General features: G+C 35.7%; 1 protein-coding gene across 2 annotated transcripts in view; it reads left to right on the forward strand.

The window, feature by feature from the left end:
• Positions 1 to 19465, forward strand: part of LGSN (lengsin, lens protein with glutamine synthetase domain) — a 39770-nt gene extending 20305 nt beyond the window's left edge. For both annotated transcript variants that reach the window (XM_082048481.1, XM_082048480.1), the window contains 3 exons: positions 3718 to 4714; positions 13808 to 13986; positions 16136 to 19465. In XM_082048481.1, coding sequence (XP_081904607.1) covers positions 3832 to 4714; positions 13808 to 13986; positions 16136 to 17335 — 2262 coding nt within the window. In that variant the 5' untranslated portion in view covers positions 3718 to 3831 and the 3' untranslated portion in view covers positions 17336 to 19465. The remainder of the gene's footprint in view (positions 1 to 3717; positions 4715 to 13807; positions 13987 to 16135) is intronic.
• Positions 19466 to 22031: the final 2566 nt, after the last annotated feature.

Below are 22031 nucleotides of genomic sequence, written 5' to 3' on the forward strand. Positions count from 1 at the left end.
TAATGTCACATGTCAACATCACTTGAACAATGTTTTCAGGTTTTTTTAGTTTGGAAACATTTTGTTTCAGTTTTTTGACATTGTTTTATATGAGAGAAAAAAAAAAAGAGTAAAACCTAAATGAAGCAGTTTAACTTTTCTGAAATAAAAAAACTCAGCCAACAAAACCTTACATATTTTTGACTTTTCTGTTTTAGTTTCTCATGTTTTTCTAATTCTCAGATTTTGACATTTTTATGTTCTTCACAAAATTAGTCTTTCAGTCTTGAAAAAATTATAGCAACAACTCGGGAAGATCATCACAATTTGACCTCTTACCTATAAGTTAAAAAAAAGGCTAAAATTGGTTAATGATCTGAAACAGAAGAGAAAAGGAGAATGTGACTGAGACTTCAGTGCATTTTGCTGAGTGTATCATTTTTTTGGGCGTAGCCTGTAGCAGGAACATTGGGTCATCTTGTTAATTAGATATCTAAAAGCTCCCACTACTGTTGCTCTTTGCTTCTTTCACCTTTTTCTATGATAGAAATCCTTGTGCAACTATTCATCCACAGTTACTCAGAGCTTCTTTTAAATGAACTCACTTCTTCCCTTTTTTTTTTTTCTTCTAATTTCTCCCTCTCTTTTTGTCAATACATTTTTGAGAGAGGTTTATAGACCCCAATAGCATTTGCAGTCTTGCCTGAGGCCATGACACAAACACGAAGTAGAAGAAAAATAGAAGGTCCTCTTTGCAGTCTCTGAATTTGCCCCATAGAACATTACAGATATATTTTCAGTCACCTATAGAATTATTTTAAGGCCAAAGTTCAAGAATTGCCTTGGATTTTCATCTGTGTTTCACACACCAGAAATCTTAGCACTTATTATTCCTCCCAAAGGCAACACTTTACATTTCCAAAGCCTCTCAGATTGCAAATTGACAGATTTACAGATGAACTGCCTTATCTCAGTCCTGTATTTCATTATATAGTTAATGTTCTACTTCAGAGCTTGTATAAAGCCTAAAAGTGAACACACACTGATTAAGAAAAAATGCTTTAGATGCCTGTTTTCTGTGTTATCACAAGATATAAAATATCTACTGGTTGCAGAAGCCTAATGGCTTGACACAAGTGGCATGTAATTGGGTTAAGTGGAGCAAGCAATTTCATCTGCACAGTGCTGAAATACTTGCTTGCTGATAGTGTCCTCTATTCTCCTCCTACCTGCACAGTGCTCTAACATACTGCTGTAATGCATGAGTATAGCCCTTGTCTTCTGTTAATAGTCACAGAAGTCCAGACTCTTGTGTACCCAGAGTGACATAAGAGGCATCTAGTGAAGACAACCAAAGCTGTTATTCATATGAGATGAAATTATCCATAATGAGAAATGAAGTCTGATCCACCCTGATTCTTCCTGCCTATTGCAGGGCTTGCACTGGTCCACCTCTACTGAAACGGCACCATTGCTGAGGGGATAGGTGTACCAGCACGAGATGCAGCGCTGGGGTAAGAGGTCCTGGTGGAAATCAGAACTTGGAAGAATACCAATGCCTATCAATGGCAATTAACATCAGATACATTTCTAGAAAGGAAAATCTAAGTCTCAGATTCGTTGCATAATGTGGTCCATAGTGTTTGTATTTTGGGCCTAATCCTTCTGGCAAGAATATTTGAATGACCTCCCAAGCGTTCACTTGGGAAACAGAAACACATTTTGAAACTTTCAAAATGTCTGGCTTTGGGGGCCAGTAAATATTTGAAAACAAGTAAATAAAAATTGAATGATTCTGAAACAAATGTTGGCTAAAAGAACTTTCACGTAGTTTTAGTATTCCCTGTTCCTGTGGCCACACAGCAACAAAACTATAGGAATATTCAGCAATTAAATAAAAAATAATCAGAACTTTTGTCACATTAATGCTATGGCTGCTCTGCTTTCCTTTCAGCACAGCAGGACACATGATTCCATGAAATTATGTCATGATCTGTATCCAGCTCACTTCCACTGTAACTCTTTCAAGCTGCTATTTTTCTTATTCATCCCTATCTTCTGTAGAACAAAAACTTACTAAAAATAAAAAGTTAAACAGATTATTCATGAGTCTTGTTTCCTGGGTGCTCTCCATTCTGTGCCCAGGTACTAGACCCTTTCTGATGTCAGATACCACATAAACTACTAGACAAGTAAGACTGTGTTATAACTCATGCATATGACTGTCTTTGATATGAAGGGATGCTGTATTTGTACCTTCCAACAAACCTTGCCCTGTTAAATTCACTGCAGAAAATACTGTGAATGATTTCTAAACCTAAGTCCATAAATGTCTGAGTTTATTTAGAAATGAAGAGTCATTCCCATCACAGTGTGCCTTGTGCCAGGGAATGAAAGCAATGCATCAGAAAATAGGGAAAATAAGGAGAAATAATATAGAAAAAGGGAGGTGTAATGGCTTTAATGGAGACCATGTGGTGGTTTCCTTCCACGTGCACATCAGACACTTTTGCCTTTTCTTCTACATGCTTTTGTCTGCCAACAGGAATCTATTTTGCTTTATCCAGACTGGCATTCACTTTGCTTTTGTGCAGATCTCTACTTCTGGAAGTTCAGAAATTGGAAAGAGTGCACATTATTCCATTGTGGAAAAGGTAAAGAATGGGCTCATTCAGAGGATATCTCCTGATACGTGTTTTTAGAAGTGCTCATTGCTGCCCATTCCAAGCAAACCAAGGACTGCTGGTTAAGCTACTGAATCTAAAATAAATACTTGAGTAGGTATTCATGAGCAATATAACAGTTTGTGATCTATATCTTGGTGAAACCGTATTATGGAGTCTTTCTTAGGACAATTCAATCCCCATCTTGAGAGTTTGTGAAATAATTAGTCACTCACAATATTAAAATCTCTGTTATTTTAAAACTTGAATCTATCTGGTTTTGATTTCCTGTCCTTTTCCCTGTCACCTCACATTAATCACACTTGTGGTAGGATCAGGATACTTAGGAAGGAGGATGATCCAGACACTTCTTGATATTACCTGGGATAATGCAAGCAGATTGATTTTCATAGCTTTTTGCACCTTCTCCACATGTTTACATCCATTTAAAAAACTACTTCCAGCACTACAATAAAAATTATATCAATGCCATATATAAATGTAAAAATCTTCTTGTTCTTTCCTGTTTACACATCCAAATATGGGTTTGCCCTTTGACCACTGCCCTGGATGTTCAGTTATTTGGCCAGACTGGAGCCTGAAATTCATTTAAAAGCTGTTTATTTTCTGGTTTTACTCCCTATACTTATAAATAAGGATTTTCAGTGTTCTGTGTTTCAGGGCAACAAATTTCCTTTGTAAATACAAACGCTTTTAATATGAACAATAATATAATTAAATGTAATTCTTAAAACACATTTTTTCACATTTAAAGGTCACATGTTTGACAAATGACATCACAAAGTGTACAATGTCATATTTTAATCTTCTAAATCTGCCTAAAAGCTGCATTATGAAGGAATTTTCACCAATTTAGTTCTAAAACATAAAAAAAAAATTCTGTGAGAATTTTTTAAATCAAAATAGCAGAATTTGAGGGTCAGTAAATATCCACAGAGACTTACTAGAAATAATGGAAGTACTGTGGTGAATTCAGCTGGTGGTAGTACTCCATTGGTATGTTCTGTTTCATTCTTACATATTATTTGTTTGTATATTTTATTGTTGTTTACAGAACACATCTGAAAGTGACAATGATGAAGTTGATGGCAACAATATATGTGGTTTCAGAAAGAAAAAGGGAGTCAAAGGTCCTGTGAAGTATGTTCCTCCTTTAGAAAATGAAAGGATGGAGCTGTCCTGCACCTCAGAAATCCCAGACCCTTGTCCCCTACAGGGAATTACTGGTTGCTCAGAACCACCATCAGACCAGCCTCTTCAAAACCCAACTAGCTTTCCTCCAGTGCAAAAGGACAGAGAGGGTTGTGACAGTTCCCATACTGGCAGCAACATTAAAGAAGACACATCTGGAGAAACACAAGAAATCCAGGAAAATGCTGACACTAGGAAAAGAATAATAGGAAAAATGCATAAGGAAATAGATACACCAGCTAAAACGGAGCAACTCATGGGCATACAGCCTGCGAGGAGCACAGAGAAAGCTGGGTCTGTAGAGGCAGTGTGCAGGGGAGAAGGCAGTGAGGAGGTAGAGAGCAAGCAAGAAGAACGGTGTGTGATGGAAGAAAAAGATGTCAGGTTTCACGGGATGAAGATGAGCTCTCTGAGCAGTACTGTAACCACACAGGGAAGCAGTACTGCACAGTCCTTCACTGGGGCACCTGACATTTCTAAACGAAGTCTGAAAGAGTTGAAAAACCTGCTGAGTGAAGGTCCTCTGCCTGCTCGTGGGCCCAATTACAGTGGCAAGGCAAGCATCGGTTTTTCTCAGAAAAATTTGAAGCCTTGGGAGAAAACAGCTGACAAGCGGGGTCAACCCTTTGAGACTTTTAGTCTGCATTTTGGAGAGGAGAATCGAAAGCACCACATCTTCCATGAGGAAGGGATGGGGCAGCAGAGCAAACCTTTCTTGATCTTCAGCTCTGCTGGGTCTGATCAGCAGCAACCAGCTGGGAGTGACGTGGGTCAACTTCTTCTGGGACTACCAGCAGCTTCTACACATGCAGAAAGCACAGATGCTGAGATTCAATTTGACTCCTCTGCACACTATGCTGGTAAGATATTTAAACATCACCTGCTGTCCTGTTAAATAAAATGTTCCTGTTGTTTCATGGATTTTGTTAAGCTGCAATCTTTAGTTAGAGCTGGCACATGAGAGAATTGAGAACTGACACTTGTGGTTTTTGTGTGATCAGGATGGATCAGAAGTTGTGCATTAAAACTATTTTTTTTTTTTTTTTTTTTTTTCAAGCAAGGCATTTATGAAGCCTAGCTGCCTGACAAAAACTGCCATGCACAAGTGGTCATGTCTCTTTCACTAAAACTGAAGTATTTCCTCATTTAAACTGAGTGCGGGCAACATTTCCCAAAGGTATCACAGTATCACAGTATGTTTGGGATTGGAAGGGACCTCAAAAGATCAACTAAAAGGTCTGCTAGACATTGCAAGGCTCTGATGGCATCTGGGCTTCTTAAAATTTTATTTTTCTTAATGTTTCCAGCAGTGGAAATTGCTCCCATTTAGAGATGGTGTTTTCAATTATCTGTCCTGTGAGAAGACTGGAATGCAAAAACATCTCAGATAAACTATAGGGGAAGAAAAGCAAATGAGGCAGAGAACTTCCACTTCATGCTGTTCAGTAAGTCTATTTTGGAAGTGCTTATAGACCAAATTAATTGCTACTAATAGCCTGTGATTTCTTTGAAACTATAAAAGCTATAGGTTTGGGCCAGCTGGATCAGCAAACTGAAATACTATTAGCTGTGATAATGTAATGGGTTTGAGCAGGTCGTTGTTTTCTGTCTGTTCCAGGAAGCACACAAACAACGATTTGCCATTGAATAGATATCAGATTAATTCATTTCCAGGACCATCAAACTCAGATCATATTACCAGCTTTTCAGGATAGTTATCTTACCCTCTGACTTATGTCACTAGTACTAGAAATATAAATCTCTTCATTGATAAAGACCCTTTTCCATCATTAACTATGTAATGAAATATAATGGTAGCAATCTAATTTTTACAACAATATTAAGTTATCCAGCTTTTTTAAAAGTCTCCTTTCAGAAGGGTAGAAATATTGCTCTACATACTCTGAAAACAGACAATTTGAATATATCAAATGTTAGCAACAGCAGGATTTCTTAGTAGACATATTGAGTTATGCAGTTTGAACAAGTCTGAACAAGATATCGATTAAGACTATCAGTTCTAACTCAGGGCACTGCAGGAGAAATATAAAGCTTTGAAAAGATATTTTGTGCTCAAACTACTCTCTATTCATGTCTATTAGAATAAAGAAATTAGAGGATTATTTCTCAGCCTACACTTGATGCTGTTCCCTTTCCAGATTACATCTTTTTTTGCATTGCTGAAAGGCTAGCAAAATGCATTGTCAAATTTAGATTACTGCTGTTTTCTCATTGTCTGCAAAGTTACCAAATATATTTTAAAATGTATGAACAATTATTCTTTTTCATAACACCATTTACAAGGCACAGGGAACTGATGAGATTAATTGTCGATTCCACAGGGAGATTTCAACCCAATTTTAGCCATTTAAAGCGAAGTGGCTAATCCAAATTTATTACCTAGTCAATAGAGAAAGACAGGCATTTTTGTTGAGAAACTGACCTCCGGAGGTGAGCATCTCTGTCCACTCAGTGTGGTACAAATCCCATGATGATTAATATAGATTATTTAGATAACACTGAAATGCCTTAAACTACCTAGGGTGAAATCCTAATCTTTTCACTAGTGATAACAATGACTGTAAGAGAACTGTAGAGAACTATGAAGGGAGATGTGGTAAAACTGTTTTGTCTCATCAGAAACATACTGAAAACTAAAGGTTTTGCAATCTCACAAGTTTGGGATTCCATTTGGCTTTGACTGGTAAATTTCACTAGTAAATGGAATGCTCAGAAATAGTTTATACTTAATTAGAAATGTATGCATTTAAATTTAATTTTCATTTAATACATTCAGTAACTTAAGTGAAGAGGATAACGTCTTAGATAAAATTCTTCATTCTTTAATTAGCCTCTGCATAAACAGTATTTAATTGCTGCCAATGATATTTTATTGATTGATAAGTTAAAATCCTAAATGTTTTACTTTTTAAACTATTATTTTAAATATTTTAGTTGCCAAAGTGCCTGAAGTCTTGGATCTAAATGTATCTTGACACTGAGTAGATCCGAAATATGTGTTGTCTTCTGCAAGTTTTCAAATATTTGAACTGGCTCAAATCAGATATCTTGATCCAAAACGTTTGGAAGACTCATTTCAGATGTACTCACTGTCTAGATACGGCCAAAGCAGGATTGTTCTGAAAGTACACATTTAAGGGAAAATCTCTGGAGGTCAGCGGTGGAAAGGCTAAGACACGTAACTGAGCGAAAGCTCAGCTCCTTTCTAAACCTTCTCTATTGCCCTTGTTTTCTGTTGAACAAACCATCATATTTTCTTCCTGTTTCTTTCCTTTTCCCTTTGAACTGAGCTGTGTACAACATGCTTTTTTTTTCTTTTTTTCTTTTTTTTTCTCACAAGCTCTAAGAGCAGCTATTTTTCTTTAAAACAAACAAAACCTCTTTAGTCCTTTATCTTCCATACCAATAGCTGAAATCTTCCTGCTCTGTGACTGCATATGATTTTTCATTTTCCCCCTCAATCTACACAAAACAAGACTGCTCAGATAGCACTTCCTTCCCATCTATCTGATATGTTTTGTCCATTTCTGGGTGAGATCTAACTCATCTCTCTCTGGTGCCTGTAGTAAGATAGTCATCCTGTGACTCTGTGAGAGAAAGAGGTGATACCTTCTTTCTAGTAATAGTGAAAGGTTGCCAAAACAATTAGTTTAGACTTAATGTAATTAAAATGCATGCTCTGCTTGACATCTTTGCCAGCCGCCTCTCCTTCTATAACATATTCAAGAAGAATTTAGTCCTTACCTTCAATATTGTGCAAAACCCGCTCTTCCATAAATAATATTGCTTCTCATTTTTAGTGGTGTTCTCACTCTTTCTCACTTGATTTTTTTAAATTAAAAGTTTTTAGACAAGAAGGGGCTACCTAGTTAGTGACAGTGTGTACCTCAGTTCATGCAACTTTGCACAGTGATGTCTTCCTTAAATCCCAATTTTCTCTTTGAGTTTGAAGAAAAATGTGCCACTCTAAATCCACCATATTTAAGATTATTAGTTAGGTAGCTCCAGTGCATATTACTCACCTTATTTTTTTTTTCAGACACCTGTATATCCTTTTGCCTAGGTAGAATATTTTCTAATATTTTCTATATAACTGTGATAATTTTCTCAATCGATGTAGAAGAGTCAATTTTACAAAACACTCTGGAAGACAGACAAATATGGATAATTTGTATTTCATCTATTAAGAAATAAAATCCTACTTTGTGTGAGATTCTTGATGATGTAGCTCCTCTGAGAAACTCTGTCATGTTGTTGTCATACCATTTGGAAAGAATAATTCACAGATGATTGAAGCCATTCATTACTCTCTAAATTATCTATAAAACTCACAAAAAGAGCTGACCTTCTCCATGGCCATATAAGTAAAAAAGCCTGCTTCACAGTTCAGATTAAAAAAGAAAACAGGCTATCATGAGACAAAGAAATGGATGGAAAAAATATTGAAAGTGTCAATATCAAACAGATCAGGGAAATGTGTTTACTGTCTCCTATGCTTTGATACATTTCTGGTATGCTCACATATTTATTCCCCTGTTAGGGGTCTTGTACGGGAGAAAAAATATGAGGTAAGAAAGATCTTTTTATGTACTTTACTGCACAAATCAAATACTCTGCTGAACTAGTGGCAGACAACTTTTGTGAAGCTTTTTTTGAGTAAAAAAGAAACCTAAATTATATAGTGCCTTCAACTGAAAATGTATCTGATCACTATTCATATCAATAGTAAGGTAACCCAGGTAATCCAGAACTTATGTCTATTTACTATGTCAAAAAGCAGATGGGAATAGAAAAGAGAGGCTTTAAATGCTACCCTGTTTTCCCGCAAGTAAGACCTACCCTGAAAATAAGCCCTAGCATGATTTATCAGGATTTTTGAGGATGCTTGAAGCCCTACTCCAAAAACAAGCACTAGTTACAGTTCATTAAAAAAGTCAATTTAAATAGTGTCCAGGTAGCTATACATGTAAAATGTAATAAGTTTTGGAGCAAAAATTAGTATAAGACGCTGTCTTATTTTCAGGGAAACAGGGTAGCAATGAGAATGATATCTAGCATAGGAAAAGTTGTCATATAATGTTTGAGAAATAGAAGCCATTAATGTTTGAAGACAAACATGAGAACAGCAAGTAACATGCTGTACAAACCAAGTAGACTGGCTTTTCTTAAGTACACAAACTGGAGTCCTGTAAGGAAGGGCAGATATATTTAAATTAGCACTGACAGGAGTTTCCATAGAATTTAGAAGAGTGTAGATACGTGGTTACCCTGTGGGACTCATTGCTAGTGGGTATAATCAGTACAAAGGGTTCAATATTCAGATAGATTATCAGAGCACCCAGAGTTAGGTTTCTAAGAACGAAGAAGAAAATAAGATAAACTTGGATATTAACCCTCCTGCTCCTAACCTTGAGATCACCTTTTCAGCGAGGTATTGCAAAACCCATTTTCTTTAGATGGACTGTTTTGCAAAGAGAACCCGACTTTTCCTGTTAATATCTGGTGTGAAAGACAGCTGTAGCGTGGTGAAACGCTGGCTGCCTTGACTGATGTAGTACTTCCTATGCATGCAAGAGTTTTTATTTTCTTGCCACTCTGTGACAGTAACAGGTGGCACAACTTGTCACAGAGCATAGGGACGCGCACTCTGACACTGTGTGGGGCTCAGGCCTGCCCAGACCCTGTCTCATGGGTGTGCAGCAGCTGCGTGGCTGCAGCAGGGTTGTACCAAGAGGGAGCACATCTGGCACAGCTGGTGCTGCTGGAGAGGCTGTGGGAGGAAGAGACTGGGGGAGGACTGATGGAAACATGTCTCCTTCTCCAGTGCATGATTTGTATCTGGAGTTTATCTGCTGGTGTCTGCTGTTATTGCCTTACATTGCATTGGTGGTCGTGTTTCTCAGTCAAGAGTTTTCAATATTACTACATTTGTTAGGTCACCCTGCTCCTGTCATTGTCAAGTCCCCTGGCAATATGTAACATGTTCTTTTTGTTCCATCAGTTTGACACAGTCACCTATGAACTGAGATATTGTTTGTTCTAGATGTGGTGTGATTTAATAAGGGACTGTGGGAAGGGATTTATTTCAGCAAGCAGATAATAACAGGTTGATCTGGATGTGTAGTTTCTTCTGTCATGGCACTTTTTTGTTACTGAGGAGGTAAAGGTGATGTTAACTCCTTGCCCTAGCCAAATGTCAAGTACCCTCAGCAATCTGAATGATTTCAATATTAATAATCTAAGAATGGCACCACTCTTCCACTAATAATAACAATAACAATAATATTTGTATAATTTTTAGGTTTTTTTTGTATTATAGTATTTTTAGTTTTGTGCTATTAATCTTTTTAAAATACATGAAGATAATGTGTTTATATCAGAAAATTTCTTTATTAATTTCAAAAGAATAATGAGTAATACTGATTGTTTGTCAGTGGAAACTCAAATGGGAAATAAAGATAGAACCATTAAAAACCAAACATTTAACGTTTTTCCATGTACCACTGATTTGATATAGATATCTAAGGATCTATACGTACCATTCTGCTTTAAGAACAATGGCCTATCTGGATTTATATTTGATTTTTAAAATGAAAATCTGAATCAAAATCTGAGCATCTTGTGAAATTTACATGCATGTTTCCAGAAAGCAGATTTTCTGAAATGAAAATAAAGATGTTGTTATTTCTGGAGGCCCAGAGAGCTAAGGAAAACGTTATACTCATGAACAAAATCCTCCCTCATAAGAATGTAAATTTTTAGGCTGTGTATCTAAATCAGCTAGACCTGTCTAATACTTATTAGCTACCTTATCTTCAGTAGCTAATGCTCTTGATAATGACTCTATGAACTGGGAAAACACAAAGTACTCAGTTCCTTACTACACCTTTTCAAACTTAAGGCATCATTGGCTTCATGGACTTAGTTTACCAGTGATTTATTTAGTGGCTACCAAGAAAATATATTTTGAGACCTGTCCTGGAGAAAAGTAAGTATTGTCAGTACTTATTAACTAAATATTATTTGGGAAAAAATCCCCTTTCATATTTCCAAAATCAGTCAGAGATATTAAGTCATTATGATATTTTTTATCTATCATACAATTTACAGAAACTTGTTATTTCTGTGGGAAGGATAATCTGTAAGTGAAATAAAAGATGAACTGCCTCTAAAAAGTATGTGAAAGCCGCAGGAGTGTTTCTATTGATTTTAACAAATTTTGGAGAAGGGATATTGTAAATGAATAAGTATCTGTCTTTTGACTAGTGGGCTGTCTAGGCTGGTATATAGCCTAATTTTATACTAATACTAGACCAATAGATAAATTTTAGTCTCATCATTTAAAAAGATCTATCATGAATCATAATAAGTCCTACCAGAGAAGACAAATTCTTGCTTCTTCAGCTAATCATTTTTTTCCTTGCTTTATGTTCTTTAAAACCAGGAATTTTCTGTTAAATTATGTTATTTCATATATTCTAATTATCTATTTATGCATTTATTCAAATAACTGTAGCTTGAATACAAGCTATATAAAATTTGGAAAGTTACCTACCGTTGGTAGATGTTTCAATTAAGTATTGACGTATATATTCATATATTCTAATTATCTATTTATGCATTTATTCAAATAACTGTAGCTTGAATACAAGCTATATAAAATTTGGAAAGTTACCTACCGTTGGTAGATGTTTCAATTAAGTATTGACCTATTTGTAGCTTTATTTCTTAAACAAATTCATACATCACTGATATGAATGCCTATCACATATGAGTTTTTAGTAAATATTGATTTTACATTGTTTATATCACTTAGGAATACTGATGTAAAAAATTACTTGGGTCAGAGTTAAAGTTGTTGTTTTTCACGAATTTTATGTTTTTACCTGAAAAATGTTTGTTTTGTAGATGAAAATTTAACAGGCAACATTTCAGGACATTGTAAGATACTTGCAAAATACATATCAAAAGTTGACAATATTTGGATGTCAAGGCTTGCCAGTCAAACTTTATTTGAAATAATATGAAGACATAAAAATCTCAGTGTGACAGGTGGTAGACAGGAACTGTTTAACATCTTTGCACAGGAAATTAAACATGTAGAGTAAGGGACAGAGCACTGCTTTTACAAAGGAAAAAAACTCAATATGCTGTCCCTGGAGTTGAAGAAAACACTATTTGCTGTTATCTGTAGCAAGATTTTCAGAATTTTCTTTTAATTCAATTAATCTAATAAATAGCTATAGTTTATCAAATAAACTTCTGATTGATGGTTAGGTTCAAAAAGAGGCCAAATCTGCTAAATGTCAGTGAACATTTATGTTGTAAAATAATGTTATGGGATAACTGAAGTGGTGTTCAAATAACTGTTACTTGGATGACACATGCAAGACGAGGCTGGTTTACATATCCTTCCTGCTCACTATTGTGTTTTGGCAGCATCTGTAACAGAGTGTATGTTACACAAAATATTTAAACAGGATTTCTTTACTTAATGCACATCTTTTAAAGGGCATAGTGCCCTAGCAGTTATAGGAGACACTGGAAAAAAAGCGATTTTCATAAGCAGCTTACAGCTGAAGCAGACCAAAGGGAAAGATATGAGAAGGAGAAGTGCATGTGGTAAAACTATTTTTTTCTTCCTTCTACTTTTTTAATTTTTACTCTCTTTTCCTACAGACTGGTACATTTACTTAAAATTTTGTTCTGTGTTTTCACCTGTCATTCCTCTGGGAGTACTGTTATTACTTAACCTCTTCTTACTTTACTGACCTAAAGTCACCTCCTTGCTATCTGGAGCTGGAGGATGCTCCAGTAGTATTCAAAGACTCTGAGAAGTCTGACTGTGGCTGAGTTTGCTTCCTTCTCAGAGAAGAGTCAGACAGCCTTGTGGTGGACTAGGTGGAGAGCCTCCTTACAGCCTCACAGCTGGTAGCCCTATTTGCCGCAAAGGTGTGGTCAGAAGGCTGTGTTTGTCTCTGCTGGCTACTGCTAGAGATCTACTCTAGTTTGGGTAATTTGGTACTGGGGATCTTGGGAGTGCACCCACCAACCCCTGTAGCCTCAGCTTGAAGGCTTTCACCTCAGGAGTGGTGGTGAATGGCTCCTGTTGGTGTTCTTCCACTACTGATCTTCCTCAGAAAGAATGAAGGACTTTCCTCCCAGAAATGTAGAAATAAACATTTTTTCACATTTTTTTCACCTCTTTGGTCTTGTTGGTTTATTGTACTAGATGGAAATTAATACCTTATGTAGTTTAACTTGAACAATAACAATACATAGATACTCAAAAGAAAAGCAGGCTGAGAGATTGAGAGGTTTGTGAAATTACTATGCCCAGCTCTCTGCTCCATTACAGAAGTTATATTCAGATGTTACTGCTTTAATGTCAATATGTTTATATAATCCTACAGCTGCTGTAGTACAATTAAGAAGACAACGCCATAACAGCAAATGCATAAGTGCGTAAGCTCTTTAAAGTCTACTGCCTGTGGTGGAGAAGACTACAGTCCTCCTCAGAAGACCTTGAGAAACGTCATCTTTCTGTATCCATGCACTTTTCAAAGGCATCAAAGTAATGTAGCATCTGATTTTTTTCAGCTTTCAGTGGGAAACAGGTACCCAGCTGCTACTTGGGCTCCTAAAAATACCCAACAAACCAGCTGCAGTATCCCTCAGAAATTCCTAGCTTTACTGCATGATTCTCACGTTCTCTTACCAACTTGAAAAAAAGCTTCAGCTACGGACCATTCCCAAAAAACCCTGGCAATTTATACAGGTCCTCAGGGAAAGAAAAGTGTGTTTATTTACAAAAAATGGTTTTGCTTTTACATTCCATGTCAGAGTTTCCCACTGTTGCACTTTTTAGGAGAACAGCCTGTATTCCAGCATTCATTATTTTGTTTCACCTGAACGTTCCTCTTCACTTATAGGGTCCAGCAGAGAGCCTGATGTAAACAACCTTGGAAGTCCAACTCTCCTTCGCCTGTTCTCTCATATTGAATTTATTAAGCAGCAGATGGCCAGGGACAACGTACAGTTCGTCAGATTTGAATCAATAGATCTCCATGGTGTGTCAAGATCAAAGAACGTTCCTTCTCGATTTTTTCATGTAAGTCTTTTGGTTTCTAGCTGTACCTTTATGTGTTTTAATGGCCGTGTCTTTATCTCTCTCTCTCTCTATCTCGATCTTTTTTTTTTTTTTCATAATACATGTAGAAATTCAAACTTAGAATAAATTATTTGTTCCCTCCACTTGTTAATATTCCCAAAGGATCTGAACATTTTTCATCACTGTGATCATCCATTCCTCTGTTCCCCCAAACAATAATCTAATTAAATAAGAGTAGTAATATCAGTGTTTCAAACTTCTAATAATCCTTTCCTCATCATAACCTTTTCAGGTCAATACATTATAAATATTTTTTTTACTGAATGTCAGTAAATTCCTAAAAAAAAGGAGTAAACACTGAAAGAAAGAACATGTCTGAATGAAAATCACTTCAGCTGTGAGAAATTTTATGTCCGTCAATCAGATAAGAAAATACTATTGGTTTGCATGATGATATTTGTCATATTAATGATTCAGGAAATAAGAACCGAATTAGGAAGCAATCATCACCATGTGTATACTTAACCCATCAGCCTTCTCAGTACATTGCTTCTGTGCTACTTCATGTGCATAACTACATTATACTTTCACTCACTTATCACTATCAGTATTTTAAGCTTTACTCAGTGATCACAAAAAAAAGATATGAACATGAAAAGATGTAGAGCACTTTTGTTTCAAGTTCCTTCTAAAGCCTAAGCCACGTTTTCATTATTTCCACTTTAGTTATTGCTAAGCTGCAACTGTATAATCAAGATACATTTTGCCTTCCCTGATGTTATTTGGGTTTTATCAAAATAATCTTCTCTCAGTCATTTTAATTCTTGTTAAGGGTGGTAGTTTAATTGCAACTTCTCTTTCAGTTGTTTTGTCAAATTGCAAATGTCTAGATCAGCTTGTTCAAAGACAGCTTTTTTGTTTACCTTAATATCTGAACAAATTGGAGCTTTGCATGACAATCTAAACTTTTCCACGCTAAAACGTGTCTATATGTACACACATGTATGCATACATACAGAACAATAGGATAATCACCTTCAATACCTTTTCAATGTCAAATGGATAGCTTAGCTATCTTGGAGCAGTATTTACCATGCTGTACAGTTTTGGTTACGGGTGTCACACAGGGAGGATACCACTGGATGGCCACCTACTTAAGAGAAGGCAGAATTATTTATATACTCTTTATTTATTTATTTATTACTTATAATTTATTCATTTATTTTAAGTAAATCCACCATATGCAGTTTGAAGTATTTCAAAAATTTTCCACCTGGATAGGCAAAATTTTGGGGTTTTTTCAGCTCTGAGTTTGCCCCTTTCTGGCTTTGGTCTGTCTCCTCTGTTCACTCAGATGGTAATCCTTTCCCTTAGAAGAATAAAGGTAAGATCTGAACATGAGCCAAATTTCACTTGATAGAACTTGGCATCACAAAAAGTTTAAAGGTAAGTTGTAAAGGTACTAGTTTGAAGGTAGATGATCCTTCCTTTTGGTCCTATCCGCATTTCATTTGTGTAAGCTGAAGCTCACTGTTCAAATGGAGAAGTATAATTATGATCTTATCCTGTTTACTACCGAGGAGAGGAATATTGAAACAAATGTTTCCCCGCATTTCACTCCCAAACTTATTAATTCCAGAAAGTGAGAATTTTCTGTTAAACTTTGCATCTGAAAATAGTGACATTTAGAGGGAAGTCAGAACCTGAATTCGTATTGCCATGAGTTTTGTGTGGTCACTTGAGTCTATGTAAAGGAAATGCTCAGATGATAAGGAAGCCTGATGGAGTAACTATAGATAGAAGTTTGACTTGCAGAGTTTGCATCTAACTGGTGATGCCCATGATTATATAAAAGCCATGCAAGACAAGTGTTGACCATTTTTTCAGTTCTTCGTGGAAATTTAGAAATTGGTCATTTGGATACTTGATGCCAGTGTTTTCATACCAATCTTGTAGAAGGTTGCACTGCTTCATAATGACACGGTAATGGATGTTGCCCCCCACTTTAGTAATTACTGCATTTTAGTGTTCTTTTAGGAAAAATACTATTATTCTTACTGAGAATCTGAGTTTTACATTTTTTACATACTTAAAAATACTGTTGAGTTATTTTCATATTTGGTAATCTGTCATTCTGCTCTGTGTTTAGGAGAAAGCAATTCATGGTGTTGCCATGCCCAGAAGTTATCTTGAGCTGACACTGAATCCTAAAGATAATGAATCAGATTACATAAATGCAACCAATTTTAATTGCGACATAATCCTGAACCCTGATTTATCAACATTTCGAATACTCCCCTGGACTGAGCAGACTGCAAGAGTGATATGTGATTCCTTCACTGTGCTGGGCAACCCACTAATGACCTCTCCGAGGCACATCGCCAAGAGGCAGCTGAGCCAGCTTCAGGACAATGGCTTTTCTCTGCACTCTGCCTTCACTTATGAATTTTGTATTTATGGCATTACTGAGGTTGTAAATTCAAAGACAATATCCTTTGCTGCAGCCACGATACTAAATAACCATGACCAGACTTTCATTCAGGAGCTCATTGAAGGAATGTATTATGCTGGTGCCAACATTGAAAGCTTTTCTTCTTCCAATGGGCCTGGGCAAATGGAGATCACTTTTCATCCAGCATTTGGCATAGATGCTGCTGACAGTGCCTTCACATTTAGAACAGGCATTAAAGAGGTAGCTAAGAAGTATAGCTACGTGGCTAGTTTTTTCTCAGAATCAGGATTCTACAATTCAGGGGCTCTGTCGCATAGCCTGTGGGATTTGAATGGCCAGAAGAATTTGTTTTCTGCTGGTTATGGAGTTGAGGAGCTCTCAGATATTGGAAAAAATTGGTTATCAGGTCTCTTGGCACACACAGCAGCTATCAGCTGCTTGATGGCTCCTACCACCAGCTGCCGTAAGCCTTATTCTAAATACAGTAAAGAATCAAGAGAGACTGTAAATGCAAAATGGGCATATAATGATAACAGCTGTGCCTTTAATGTCAAGTGTCATGGTGGAAAAGGCACTCAAATAGACAATAAATTAAGTTCTGCTACAGCAAACCCCTACCTGGTGCTTGCTGCTACTATTGCTGCGGGTCTAGATGGAATAAAGAGAGGACTTAGGTATGATGATATGCTCCAAGAAGAAAATCACACTGCTGATCTGAAACATTCAACAGTGCCTCTGAAACTAGAAGATGCTCTTGTTGCACTCGAGAAAGATTCGTGCATTAAGGAGGCATTAGGTGAAACTTTTATCCAATACTTTGTTGCCATGAAACATTATGAGTTAGAAACAGAAGAAATGGATAGTGAAAGGAATAAATGCCTGGGCTATTTTATTTAGAAATAGCACTTTTCTATAGTGATGCTGTGTAAATACATACAGTGAATGGCTAAGAATCTTGAAATTAGTAAATATATTTGAAAATGTTTTAATGGTTTGGAATTATTTTTTCCTCTTTTGTATAGTACATGGTGATTGAATTTTATTGTCTGTGTACATTCTGGACAGTGCAAAACTGATATTCATGAAAACCAGTCTTTTAAAATATGGTATTTTTTTCAATTTAAGTGAACATACCTTCTTGTGAAAAGAAGAGAAGGTGAAATGAAGAACAACTGTAATAGGACTGTATAATATGCAAAAAAGTAGGAATAATGGGGACAGTGCAAGAGGGTAGGAGAACTAAGAAACTAGGTGAATTTCCTGTTCAGCATGGTTGTGGGAGCTGAACGGTTGCCAAACCAGAAGAATCTGAGTTTGATTTAAAACTTATGCTAGAATGATGAACACTGTAGAGAGAGTGGCAGAGGTCTGAGGCTGTAGAACCTGAGAGTCAGGGTTCAGTATCTTAGTAGGCATAAATAAAAAGACAGGAGGGATTATAACATAATCTATACACCAGGAATTTTGCTGCTGAATGAAGTTTGCAAGAATATAGTGGATAGAGATACTAAAAGAAATCAAATGGTGACTTGACGAGGGAATAATTCATAGAAAGCCAGGAGTATCAGGCCACTGTGCAATAAAAAAGGAGCTAGTATTATGTATGTTTTTATAGTTAATGTGTTAATTCAGAGTTGAATGCCAAATCAGAAAAAAAAAAATGGCAAAGAAGCCAGAGAATTGAGAGCTTAAACTGGACTTTATTAGGAAACCTGGTGTTATCAAGGACAAGGAAGATGGATGTGAAGAGAGAAACAGGAAGAGTTGGTTAAAACCAGAAAGAATAAGTGAAGATGTAAATTCGGAGACTGGAAAATACTTGTTAAAACAGAGTAAGAAAAGACCCATCCTAAAATGAGAAATGGCAGCTGGTGTAAAGAAAAATAAAGTTTTTGGAATGGCAGGAAGTGGGATTTAGATTTACTCTCTGTTTTTTCTTACTGTTGCTTCTGTCATCCTTTATTATTAAAGATAACCCTTATTTCATACCTCACCCCCACATTAACAGTGATTTCTGATGTTCTTCATCTTTTGTCACAATATTTTGATCTATGTGCAGGAATTTGTGAGTGAAATTGTTTGGTCATCAGTGGAGTGAAAATAAGATTTAGTCAATGACTCTGTCAACTTGCAGAACTAGAAGGTGTGAACAGAAATGTGCTGGTTGCCTGCTACTGGATCTTTCACACTTACCCTATAGAGTATTGTACTTGAAACATAGCACCTGATATGCTAAAACTTTTTGTGGTATTGAAAAGTAGAACTCACTTTATGCTCAGGTAGCAAGAGGAAATAAATAATCTAAGGAAACATGATAAATGCATTCCCTTGTCTCAGTTGGTAGCAGGTAGTTGGATTTACTCCTCTCTCTCTTACTCACCTGACACATTTTTTTGGATACCCCAGAACATGGGACTGTATTTCTTTGCTCCAGGCTGATTTGCACTGGTGAGGTTTAGCCTTGCATTTAAGCTGAACTTCCCATTCTGGAAAAAAATGCCTCTCTTTTGCTGCCCTAACACTTCTTCAGGGACTCTGGGAATCTCTTTGTCTTCTAACCCAACTTCTGTCTTCTCTTTCTGGTTATTTCCCACTTTTATCTTCACAAGCTCTAGGTAGAAGACATCCATAACAATTCTTTCCTTGCTCAGGCAGCTTACTTAACACACTTATTGTTTAGTCCCAATAGTCGCACAGCTTAATAGCTATTTCTTGGTTCTTCATCTGGCAAGGGTGTACTAAAGCACAACACTGCATGTATGATGTGTGTTAATGTGATATGATTTTTGTATGGTAAAAAATATGCTGGCTAAGCAAAGCTGTACCAGAAATGGCTGCAGAACATGTATTAAGCTTCTGCAGGTAAAATGATCTTATTTTTAAAGTTTGTCTAGAAGTTGATCTTGAAATAGAAGTACACTCCCACACCAGTGTTTCTAAAATCCAAATTCAGATCGGTATCTGCTTTTCACAAAAAGGTCTTGGAAACTAAAGCATATTAAACAAAACATAAGTGAACTCAGCCTTCTCAGTGAAATACCTTATCAAATTGAGTTACATTGCTCTTTCAGTTATTTTAGAACTTGGAAATCTACACTGACATAACACTGACCACATTTTGAAGCTGAAATATCAGAAGATATTTAGGTTCACTTTCTACATTGTACTTCTTCTGGACCTGATTATAAGGATGGCAAAATGGATGAAAGATTCAAATGAAAATATATATATTTATCTTCATTTTATACATATATTAGTAGGATGTCATCTTACTGTGCCAATTTTCAAACAATTTTTTGTGAGGTTTTATTAGACACTTTGTGATTTGTCTTGGATTTAAAAAATCTGTGACTGTGTACAGTCACTTTTTAAGAGATTACACATAATGAACTCCTATAACTGAATTTAATGAACATGAAGTTCATGATATCTATACTATATATATTATCCACATTATTTTCTTCTTACAAAATTGAAGAAATATCATCAGACCTAAGTGTTTCTCTGTATATATCCAAAAATCTGATTAAATTGAATTACTGACAGCCATTATTTGGAAACTAAAACCAACCAATTGGAACTGATGTTCTGAAGGCTATCTTACTGCAAGATCAGATAAATCTACATGTATTTTCTAAGTAGTCCTCAATGACATAAACTCTGAAAAAAGAGTGACCATATGATTAAATAAAAAATATTTTATGTTTCTGGCAAATGAATGTCTTTTTTTTTTCTTTTTTTTTTTAATAGGAGGTCCACAAATCCAGTTTTAATCTAGTATGTCCTAAATTTTGATCAATATTTTGTTCAATACTGTTTCATAAATATGTTCCATACAATAAAAATAAAATTACCCCAACTCTGTGAAAAACATAAAAATATTTATTTCAGAATAAGTAGTTATGAATTTTTAAAGTTCTGTGCATTCCCAAACAAATTTTCATGCATATTCTTTAGAAAGTCAACAAGAAAAAGAGAGCTACTTCATACTGCTCAATTGAAATGAATTACTATTGACTGCTGTATCGTTAACATTTCATCTTGAAGTGTTGTCTGAAAATATTCTTCACCTTTCTACAGTTCCAAGATCAATGTTTTGAGCATCAGTAGTTAGATACTTCAAACTTGTGCAGTGTTATATGTTAAAAAAATAAATAAATTTGAAACCTCTAGTTTTGCATAAGGCCCTGCTGATTTTCCAGGATAGTAGAGTCAGATGTTGCAAAGCTTTATATAAGAAATTTCTGCTATTAGTAAAACATCTTTAATATTTTCAACTTTAAGCAGACTATATATTTATATATTGGTTGACAAAACAATACTACGTTTGACATTGCACTGTGTTATGGCTATTTTTTCCACATTTTTGTCCATGCCAGACTTTGGCTCCATAATGTACAGAAGAATTATGAGGAGCATTTCTATAAACTCCTAAGCCTTTTAACGTACCAGAAGGCGACTTTTGCAATGCCAGCACGGTAAAGGCATTACAGTAGCTTGCAATTCAATATAAGCAGGTAAATAAAGATTTGCCAAGCTAGCTAAATTTTTTATCAATAACACAGAAACTGCAGAGCTCTTCATACAACAGCTTATTTTGAATCTGGAAATCTCATGCTTCTACCTAGGCTTCAGGTTTAGGAGATATAAAAAGAGAATTTTATTTATTAGCTAGCATTTCTCTGGCATGTCAAGATACTGACATTGTGCACACAAGTGAATATTTCTTCTTTCAGGCTCCAGCCAGAGGGCAGCACTGTACTGTGCAACTTTCCTTTGGGATCTCAAGCTCTCATGGTGTGCTGAAAAATGCCACATTAAAATATACCTAGATATTTTATATATGTACTTACAATATTTTAAAAATAAGGTAGAATGGCAGCTGAAAGGTAATGCATATCTTTGTCATTTGTTTAGTTAAGCTGAGTTAACTGTTGAATTTGCATAGCCTTTTCAGTAAAGGAGGCAGTATAACACTCAAAATATTATTTTAATTATCGATAACACTGTATAAATCTTAATCTAGTAAAAGGCATATATCTATATTTGTATGTGTGTGTGTATGCATATCATCTTTATGTATTCTTTAACAATATCACAAAAAAATTACAAATAATTTACTGGCTGTATTCAGTATTTGTAATTTAATGTAGGCTGTTACTGGAATTACTTTCATACTTCCATCTTAATAAAATACTTTGGGAAGTCTGCTTGATTCTAGGCACTGCCAGTTTACCTATACTATTTCCCTTCCTTTCCTAATAATTTTTCCTGTCTACTAGAGGAAAATAATGAATACATAGTGAAAAAATACACCCTAGACACACCTATTCTAACCACCTTTCTATTTGTGAGCAGATACCTAACTCTACCCAGAATTTAAATTATTGGAATTTATCTATATATTCTAGATATCAGTCACTATGTGGGGTAGACATAAAGTGGTTCTGACCCTTTCTTTGCAACATCTTCCTGATTTTTTTACTAAAGAGCTTAACTATGTTCAAAAATCTTCAAACATTTGACATAAAAATTGATCCTGCAAGGTTATTGCAGAGCATTAATTTGGCTGCTCTGAAACTCTGTTTTAAAG

This window comes from Streptopelia decaocto (assembly GCF_964273445.1).
Source record: "Streptopelia decaocto genome assembly, chromosome: 3".
NCBI lineage: Eukaryota > Metazoa > Chordata > Aves > Columbiformes > Columbidae > Streptopelia > Streptopelia decaocto.